This window comes from Xenia sp. Carnegie-2017, unplaced genomic scaffold (assembly GCF_021976095.1).
Source record: "Xenia sp. Carnegie-2017 unplaced genomic scaffold, XeniaSp_v1 HiC_scaffold_3, whole genome shotgun sequence".
NCBI classification, from domain to species: Eukaryota; Metazoa; Cnidaria; class Anthozoa; order Malacalcyonacea; family Xeniidae; genus Xenia; species Xenia sp. Carnegie-2017.
Window position 1 is genome coordinate 3,837,198 of NW_025813493.1, and position 10,613 is coordinate 3,847,810.

Here is a 10,613-nt window from a genome sequence, read left to right on the forward strand (position 1 = left end):
TTCAACACATTCTTCCAGGCCGATGCTTTCGTAGAACTCTGATAGAATCAGATATTTTTCCTGGTCGCGACTTCTTGTGTAAATAGTTGATTTAGGGCAATCAAGCCAACGCATAATGATGTTAATTAAAAGGTTCGTTTTACTGGAATTAGTAGGGCCTACGAACAGATAATGGCTTTCGGGCATCATCCAATGGTGGCGCTTTGATTTTTTAGCGGTGGGTGTGTCGAAATTTATGAGTGCCATATTATATCATATCACATCAGACTAATTATAACACATCAGACTAACAGACCAATTTTTTCTGCATCTATATATAATCCTGCCAGAAAATGGAAACTGCAAGCGCACCTCCAGTCGAGCCAGTGGACGTTCCTAGGCCAGTACTACGGATATATCCTGGTTTAAAACGTGAATATGAATACCAAGGAGTAGAAGACGTTCTATCACCCCCTTCATCAATCGAAACGAGCAACTTTCGCCTTCTTCGCATTTTAAACATTGAGGCAGAGCTCCGCCAAGAGCGTGACGCTCGTCATAAGCTGCGTAAGAAATACACGCGCATTACTTGGACACTCGACACCTTATCTGCTGCATCGAGTGCCTTTACAGTCGTGACAGGAACTGGAGGAATTGCTCTCACTCTATCTGGTGTGGGCGCTCCGGCTGGGGCCGCTCTTGAAACTCTTGCTGTCGCTGGCGGGTTGATCTTAGGTGTTGGGCGTGTTCTTTGTAAAAAGTTTGATAAAAAGGCTAAACAGCACGACCACATAGCCCAAGCTGCTGCGACGAGTCTTATGATTGTTGGTAATATTACGTCAGTGACAGCCGAGTCTCACATGAAAAGTTTGAACAGGTTCTAGATCAAATGCGGCGTTTTAACCAGCGTAAACGCGTTATTCAAGGTGAAATCAACGTTCCGATGCGTAAGAAACAGGCTGCCGATGTACCTTCGCTACTCAAAGAGATTAAAAAGACAAATAAGAATTTAGAGCGTGAAAAAAAAATGGATCTGAAAAAGCAGGACCACCAGGGCCTAGAGGACCAAGAGGAGTTAAGAGAGATAAAGGTGACACAGGAGCTGAGTGGGCTCAAGGAGATACGGGTCTTCGAGGACCAAAAGGAGGGAAAGGTGATGAGGGTCCTAGAAGATATGACAGAACTGATGGGACCAATGGAAGTGATGGTGCGCCCGGGGCCACAGGAGCTCAAGGCCTTAAGGACCTCAAGGACCTCAGGGACCTCAAGGACCTCAAGGGCAACAAGGCATTAGACGTCTAACAGTTCCAAGAGGAGAGCCGGGGTCTGCAGGGCCCGCGTGACCTCGAGGGGCTCAAGAGCCTAAAGGAGATACTGGAGCCACAGGGCCTCAGGGGCCTTCAGAACCTCAAGAACCTCAAGGACAGGCAGGAGCTGATTGGCTTAAAGGAGACCAAGGAGATTAACCTGTTTTAAACTCTCCTAATGGATTTTACCCCCCAGGTATGAGCGAAGTAAATGTAACTTTAGTAACGTTTCCTACTGGAAAAACACTCGAAAATAATAAAGTAGCATTATTAAACATTTGGTTTAAACGGTCTCAAAACGAGTGGTTCAACATTAGATCTACTGTGTTTGAACAAAGTTGGGGGCCTATGTTAGTTTCGTACATGATACCACTAACAAATTGATGTCATATGTTAGTACAATACCCATTAACTGGACGCGAAGATATGAGGTTAACTATTTAGAGTATTCTTAATTCTAAAACAATAAATTTTCACTTTATATTTATAGTGTTTATCACTTCAGTTGTGTCTTGTCACACAAACATTAAAATGTCTAACGCAGATGAAACTTCGGTTCATGAATTTGAATCAACAAACGATCTCTTTCGCCGAGCCGTAGAAGTATACTTACGACAAAATAGAGAGAAAAATGTTGAAAAATTCCAACTAGAAGATAATTTTAGGCTGAAAATATAGTCATATCTTCTTGGAACTATTCAGACGTAGATAAACCTACGCGTGAAACTCTCAAATCTTTGCTTAGTCCGGTAAAAAACTACCACGCCCGTCGTGTAAAACATCATAGAAGTCTTGAAAAACACAAAAAGCGACTGGAAATTCCAGTAGTTGTGTACTTCAGTCACTGGAAAAAGAGGTTCAGATTGGACAAATGTCGCGATGTGTGAAAAAGGTGAAGATGATTCTTCTACAATGACCATCGAAAACGCTGCATTCTACAGAATATCATTAAGTGGAAAATGTTTTACAAGTGCAGGAACGTTACGAGTAATTCAAACTCCTAGCAAATTACTTGTCTTAAGTGAAACAAAACACATCGTGTTGGTCATATTAACTCTGAATTTAGCTATAGCGATTTTATAGCTGTAGACTTACCTACTGATGCAACATTAGTTGTTCAACAGATGGGAACTGCTAAAGTAATTATCACACTCACGATAGAAAGTATAATACCCGAATATTCAACGGTTGTTTGATGAAGATTTGCTACACGAAGCGCTAGATAATTCCGAAGGTCTCCTTCATTATCTAGAACTTAATAAGAACACTTCACATTTGGCAAAGGGAGTGAACCGGCCGCCGGAGTTGTCTGAGTTTAGTTTTTGGAGGAATTGCACTTAGAAACTGAAGTGCGTAATAGCGTATTAACGCTGGGTCGCTCATATTTCCATACGTAGCTTCCTTACCTACAGAATTTGTTATAACAGACAGCTTACTTTCTTTTACGTCATTAGGCTTAATAGGTCTGCGCTTACAGGGTACCAAGGAGGTTCAGGTGGAGCTGTATTCGTACGCTTTCTTGATGTAGATGCTAGTGGTTGAAAAGCTTCAAGGAATGAGTTTAGAGGTCTTCCACTTATAACACCCTGTTTATATAAATGCAGAATCTCTTTAAAAGTGTCCATCTCGATTCTATATAATATATAAATATTCTCCTTCTAATTGTATCGTACCTGTTTGTATTAGCAGCCTGGTTTGTAATTTAAGATGTTCTTCTCTTTGTCTTATTATTATATTATTCAATTTTTTCTCTCTTTCTCTTCTTTATTTTTGCTCATGTATTTTCATACGTACTCTTTTGGATTCAAATCGCGGGAGCGGGGGGGTTGCCGGCCGTCTATGGCTCCTGCCGTTGTCCTGGGTTTGACCTTCGCTGTAATTATGCTAGCATATTTACAAGAAGTACGTAAGCGAGCTAAGGCTAGGGCGCTTAGATTTGTGTATACTCCTTCTCAAACTGTGAGGTGCGCTAGAAACGACGCTTTCTCAAGGTGAAGTTCGCCAGCTGCAACGCTTTGATTTTCACAATTAACACATTTTGATTTTCTCTACATTAAGGAGGGGGAAGGGTTAGGGTAAGGGTTAAGGTTAGGTTTAACATTCCTCCTGAAGTTAGTAATCTAGCTATGGCCCTTCTAACCTAGATACACCATATTAGACAGTCTTGAGTTTATTATTGGTTGGCTTTTGTAAACTAAGAATTCTGTAAACCCAAACTTTAAAAAGCATTTTGACAGACATGCTTCCAGACCTCCTAGAATGAGTGCACCTCAATAATATTACAACAAATGTCTTGAACCAATGGATTGTAGCTTTATGAACTTATTCCAAGAACAGACAAATATGGCCGTTGTCCGATTACTCAGTAGGCTATGTAGGCTGAAGCTTACATTCCCGCGTTTTTAAAAGTCCTGTTCTCTTTAAACATAGTTTTTACTCTTTGCCATTCTAGATGAGATAAATGATCAAAATTTCAATAATATATCCTGTTTAAAACTGTACGATATACTATTATAATGCTCTATGTATAGAACTGATAAAGTAGTGAGTTTATCTCGTTCGAAATTTAAATTTATTCTATAATATTTACACTATGAGTAACAAAACTGAAGCAAAGGCAATGGAGCATAAGAAACGGAAACGTTGTCAAAAGACTGAAATTTTTGGGAGAAAGTTATATCACTTAAAATCCCACAAAATTTTCTAAGCTTACAGGCCGCGCAATTAGTCATCCGCCGCTTAGTATGGATGGTATAAACTGATAATGTTCATTCATAAATATCCTGTTAACTTTCGATGTAAGAAAATTAGGTTTTACTATTAAGAATTCACTTCCTTTAAAAACCTAAATGAGCAATATTTTTAAGAGGTACAATAAATAAGGTCAAAAAATGTATGTAAATAATGGGTAATAACGTTTTTCAGTAGATGGCATTAAATTTCTACTGGGTTTAATAAAATTTCAAATGACTTTCTTACTATTCAATTTAACGCTATTAGAGTTAGACTGGAATTTTCTATTCAGACAGAAAAAAATTTCATGTAAGCACACATTACAATGAAATTGACTTTATATTCTGAAATTGAGTATATTGCAAAACAGCATCCCCACTTCAAATGTAATTCACAGTAGTCAATAATATCCATATCTTATATGCAATGCTTGTGTTCTGTAGGTTTCCAGCCTGTGAAACATGAAACAAGCAATTTTTAACAAATAATAATAATACCTAGTAATGATTTCATTCGCTTAAAAACACTTTTTCACAAAACTCAGTCGTTTATCCTATCATAACAGAACCTTGCGAAACTGAATTTTTAACATTTTCAATTTAAATAGCCAAAGATTGCACTGAGGTACAAAATAATGGTAAGAACGAAAGTGGAGTTTATCAAATTGATCCTGATGGTAAAGGATACTTTAAGGTCCTCTGTGACATGACGTCATCGGGTGGTGGTTGGACTGTAATTCAAAGAAATAAAAAAAGTGGAAATACAGACTTCTATCTGGGTTGGGCGGAGTATAAACGTGGCTTTGGTAATCTTAAATCCGAGTTCTGGCTTGGATTGGACAAGATACATCGACTAACATCTGCAAAGAAAAATAAACTTCGAATTGATCTAGTAAACACGTCAGGCACTAAAAAATACGCTGAATATGAAGATTTTGTTGTAAAGGATGAAAATTCTAAGTATCAATTAAGTATTGGAAAATACACAGGTAAGAAAATATTGAAGAAAATGAGTGTTTGTGATAGCAAATTGCGTTGACAGATTGTACCTTAGGACCAGTTCATATGAGACGGGCCAGTCCGCTTATGCCAGGCTAGGTAGCTTTGCCGAGATCTCGCCTTGTATATTAGCTTACAATTTTTTTGAAATTGCGTTCATATGAAGAACGGGCCAGACCGGCTTGGCGAGATCCGTTTGAAGGAAGCGAGATCTCGCTTCTAACGGGCTCATATAACTGCATCAATCGGGCCAGCCTGGCTGAACTGGGCTGGAAGCGATGAGACTGCGCATGCTCTTGTCTTATTTGGTTACTTAAAGATGGCGAAAACTTCATAACAACAGCGTGCAATTGAAAATAAGTTTGAAAATTTTATGTTATACCATTACAATAGTCGGTGAATTAAACTCACTGGTAGCAACCATTTTGTTGAATGTCTGAGTCTAAATACAATTTAATTTTCGTAAAAAAATACAATATTTGTTGGCAGAAATTAAATACAACATTTCAGCCTGGCCAGCCCGCCTCGTGAATGCGAATACAAATTGGCCCGGCAAACTAGCTAGCACGGCTTAAGCGGGCTGGCCAATCTCATATGAACAATTTCTAAGGTCAAAGAAATGTATCGTCTGAAATGTCAACCGCAAGAAAGACAATATACAATACATTTGACTTTACATTTAGACAATATACAATGCATTAGCAAGATCATTTTGAAAAGCAGGATATTCAGTAACTTTAAAGACAAATTTTATGCCTCAGAAAGATAATAATTATCTGAATATTATCTATAAGCACAGCTCGTATTAATTTAGCCCGTCTAAAAAGTTACATTTTACATGTGTCAAACGCATTTAAAACAAAAGAAAATGCGATAAAATTAATCATCTACGTTTGTTTTGAATGCATTCGGCTCATGTAAATGCGACATCTGAAACAGGCCTGAGCACTTTTGCTTGCCTTTGCTCTTGTTTCTCCTATGTGTAATCCGGAAAAAGTATAACGCAAAAAAGAGCAGTTTGTTTGTAATTTTTAATGATATGAAAAGATATTTTCTTACAAAGCATGCAAAAATGTAAGCCTGTAGCAAGAAATTTATAAAATAACAAATGTATAATTCGTCCTCTTATTGGCCGATGCGTGTGCTTGAGCGTGTGCTTGAATCAGGCAAAATAAAGACTGAAATTTAAATTGCTGTGCGTTAATTTTAAACATGTCTGAGAATGAAGATGATTTATTATTATTCATATGACAACTTCTTTTGAAGTGTTGGATCGCCATATCTAAAGACTTGGGAAAGTTCTCTGGTAAAAAAGCGGTGTAAATACTCACAATGCTTTTCTTAACTTTCTTTTTATTTCTGTGTGTTTAAATCAAGCCGACAACGAAAAAAACTGTTTAGCAAATACTCTTAATATAATATATATGCATCATTAAATGCATGGAATGTTGCGTGTAAAGTTTATTGTGAATAATGACAGAATGATAGGAACAGTTTCTTTTACGTTTTCAAAATACAAATCAGCAGAAAACTATAGAGCTATTTCTACTTTTCAGGAACTGCTGGGGATGAATTATCTTATCACAATAACATGAAGTTTTCAACCAAAGATTCAGATAATGATAAATATAGTGGGGGAAATTGCGCTGATGGTGGTTGGTGGTATAATAGTTGTGAACTTTCTCAACTAAATGGTGAAAATATGTTTTGGGATGGTTTTATTAACGTGAAAACCAGTGAAATGAAAATTAAACCATGAAGACTTTTCATAAATATTTATAATTTCATGACAATGATCAGAATATCTCTCAATATGTCATGTAAAAATGTTTGTTTATGAGCAAATATAAAAAAATTGTGTTAATTTCATGAAGTAATAAAAAATGGTTTCAATCAATGAAATGGAGGAAATGTGAGTTTTTAACATGTTTATCTAAATGAAGCTGATGTCGTCAAATCATACTCAAAATAATTATATTTTTTGAGTTTTACCATGTTATTAGCTGCCTTCTTTAAAGAGATATTTTGTAATTATTATACTTTATTCTTTATGGCATGATATGGTTTCATGTTTGTAAATGTAGATCGTCCAGGTTGGTATAGTCCTGAGAAGAACTGTTTTTGTTGTTGTTTACTGACGTTTCGACAACCTAAATCTATTTGACTCTGAAGATGCCTACCGCTAAGGTTGTCAAAACGTCAGTCAACAATAACAAAACAGTCCGTCTCAGGACTATACCAACCTGGACGATCTACATTTAAAAACATGTAACGATACTCCCGGGTGCAAGCCATTTACTTTATGATATGGTTTCTCACATTTAATAAGACTTGCACGTTTATATAGTACGAGCTGCTTTTTCAAAATAAACAAATTGTAAAAACAAAGGTTTGATATCTGCTTCCACTTAAATTAAAAATTTGCTAAGAGGATCGTCATGAAATGAGCTGTATTTGCTTTATTGGCTTCTTTGTAACGTTAGATGCAAGTCATAATGAATAATAATCGTATATCTTGCACAATAAACTTTATTCTTTGTTTAGCATCCTTCCTTAGTTAAGCTCCTTTTCTTTGCAAAACCTCTTTCCTTATTCAACCTCCTTCTCTTTACAAAATCTCCTGCCTTACTTAACTTTTTTTTTGCTAAACTTTCTACTCCAGTAAACTTTATACTTTACAAAACCTCCTTCTTTACTAAATATAAATTTTACTAAATTTCTGGGAGTTGTTGCTCTGTTTGACCTTCAAATCTGACCATGTAGTTATTACCATGTAGTTTCCCCTTCTTGATTGAAAGCTGTTCCAATTATCTAATTTTCAGGAAATAATGGCTTACCTATCTATCTTTAAGCCCAATGCAGCCAAGTTTCTTAATATCTGTAGACCTGTTCAAAAAAAAACTAGATTTTTCTTCAAGTACACCAAAGAAGCTGATAAATAAAACGTTAGACTCAGTAGCATTATTATCAATGCTGATTTTTAATGTAAGTAAAATTCTCAATGATAATATATGTAACGCATTTAAATGCCTGTAAAGAAAAATCCATTTATTTGTTTTCGTCCTTAGATTTAATCAAAAAAGTAAACCGGACGATACAAAATTTAATGACTGTAATCTTTGGAAAATCTTTTCATTTCAATATCGTCAATTAAACAGAAACACATTGCGCGCTACCTAAATGATTTTCGTGATTTAAAATTAACACAAAACTTCATCCTTCTGTTAGAGATATAAAAAACGCTTCTTTTTGCTCACATCACATCCAAAATTTATTTAATGATTTTTTAATTCTTTTTTCCTTTTTGGGCTGTGGCGTAGCCAGCCCTCAATTAATTCTTTGTACGCCTTCAATTTATTCATGTTACGCCCTGAATTTATTCATGATATATGTTTGTAAATGATGATCGTCCAGGTTAATAAAGTCCTGAGAAGGACTGTTTTTGATGTTGTTGACTGACGTTTCGACAACCTTAGCGGTAGTCATCTTCAGAGTCAAATGAGGTTAGCCGTATTTGTTGTCTGGTTCTTACGTCATTGTATTGTGTGTACAGGAAATGTGCAGGAAATGTGTATTGTCATTGTGGATTAGTGTGAAGTGAAATATTTTATTTTTAGTTGTGATGTGTGATTTAGGTGTGACGTTTTTAGTTGTAGTGTGTGGGTGTCAATTGTGTATTGTCATTGTGAATTAGTTTGAAGTGTAATGTTTTTAGTTGATCGTTTGTTTGTATTGTGAATAAGTCGTTTGTAAGGTGCCGGTAATTGCTGTGATCTGTTCAGGGGGGGGTTTGTTCCAAGTTGGTATACCAACTTTCTAATGTAAGCCGTTGTCTATAGTCAGTACTGTAAGTGATGCATTTTGCCGAGTCCCAGTCAATGTTGTGCTTTGTGATTCGGTGATGTTCGGCAATGTGATTAGTTTTGTCTTGTTTCTTAGTAGCTCGTTTGTGCTCAGTAAGTCTTATGTTTAAGTTCCTGCCAGTTTCCCCGATATAGGAGGCGTGGCAGGGAGCAGTTTATTTTGTAAACTGCACCTTGTCGTTCGTTGGGTTGTTCTTTGTCCTTTATGTTCGTTAGTACTTGTCGTAATGTTGTGATTGGTTTATGTGCGACACGTATGTTGTATGGTCGTAAGATACGCGAGATAGTCTCAGACGTACCTTTGATGTAAGGTATCGTTGCTGTTGTCACTGAGTTGTTCGTTCGTTGGGTTCGTTGGGTTTGTAAGTGTTGCGTTTGATAAAGTCAGAGTTATAGTTGTTTTTGTCAAAAACACGTTTGAGATAGTTGTTTTCGTTTTGTAGAGCGTCCGGTGAATCACATATGATTTGTGCACGTCTTGTTAATGTTCTGATTGTGGTGGCTTTGTGTGATGTAGGGTTGTAAGATGATTGGTCTAGTAGTCTGTCAGTATGTGTTGGCTTGCGATAAACTGTTGTTCCTAGTTTTGATTGTCATGTTTTACCAAACAGTCGAGAAAAGGAAGAGTTCCGTTTTCTTCGACATCTTTGGTAAATTGTATGTGGCTGTTCTGTTTGTTGATGTGAGTATGGAAGTCATCAATCTCGTCTGCATGTAGTGCTGTGATTGTGTCATCTACGTAGCGAAACCAAAAAGGTAGTGCATGTTTGTAAGTCATGAGTGCCCGTTCCTCTATAGATTGCATTACAATTTCAGCAACTACAACAGAAACGGGCGAGCCCATTGCTGTCCCATGTAATTGTTTGTAGTGTGTTCCTTTGTATTGGAAGTAAGTCGAGGTGAGGCAGAGCTCTAGTAACTCCATAATGCCTTCTGTCGGTAATGGCAGTACGTCCGTGGTGTTTGTAATGAGGGTTTTTGTACAAGTAAGTGCCAGATTAAGTGGAATACTGATGAACAGTGATTTCACATCAAAAGACACTAGTATATAGTTGTCTGGTATTTGTATAGTGCACAGTTTTTTTAATGAAAGTTTCAGTGGATTGTAGCTTGTGTTTTGATTTGTTTGTTAGTGGTTGCAGTATGTTAGTCAAGTACTTTGAAAGTTCGTAAGTAGGCGAACCACAGAATGATACAATTGGTCGCATGGGTATTTGTGGTTTGTGAAGTTTTGGTAGTCCGTATAGTCTGGGTGGTCGTGGTACTGAACATCTGAGTCGATAGTAAATACGTTCAGATATAATGTTAGATTTTCTCATAGAGAAGATCTTGCTGTTAAGTTTGCGTACTAGTGATGGTGTTGGGTCTCGTTTGAGTTGTTCGTACGTTTGTCTGTCGTTAACAAGTGCGTCCATTTTGTTAAAGTAATCATTCCTGTCCATGACCACAGTCACGCGTCCTTTGTCTGCTGGTAAAATGAAGATGTTGTTGTCGTGTTTTAGTCGTTTGAGTGCTTGTTGTTCGTCTTTTGTCAAGTTGTTGTCACGTATAGAGGACGATTGTAAAGTGGAGGCTATCCTGCTTCTGATCTCGTCTTTGTTGTCTCTGACAAGTCTCTTTGATACGCTAGGACAGCCTCGACACTTGATACTATCGTTTCAGTCAGGATTTGTCTAGGTGTTATGGAATGTTTTAGTCCGTAAGATAGTAGTCGCGTTTCAGTTTCGTCTAAT

General features: G+C 37.0%; 1 protein-coding gene across 1 annotated transcript; it reads left to right on the top strand.

Moving 5' to 3' along the window:
* The first annotated feature begins 4,190 nt into the window (after positions 1–4,190).
* LOC124454927 (fibrinogen-like protein A) lies at positions 4,191–6,914 on the top strand. Its single transcript, XM_047005679.1, has 3 exons — positions 4,191–4,194; positions 4,627–5,007; positions 6,574–6,914. The coding sequence occupies exons 1-3, from the start codon at positions 4,191–4,193 to the stop codon at positions 6,774–6,776; spliced, it is 588 nt and encodes a 195-aa protein (XP_046861635.1). The 3' UTR covers positions 6,777–6,914.
* The last annotated feature ends 3,699 nt before the right edge of the window (positions 6,915–10,613 follow it).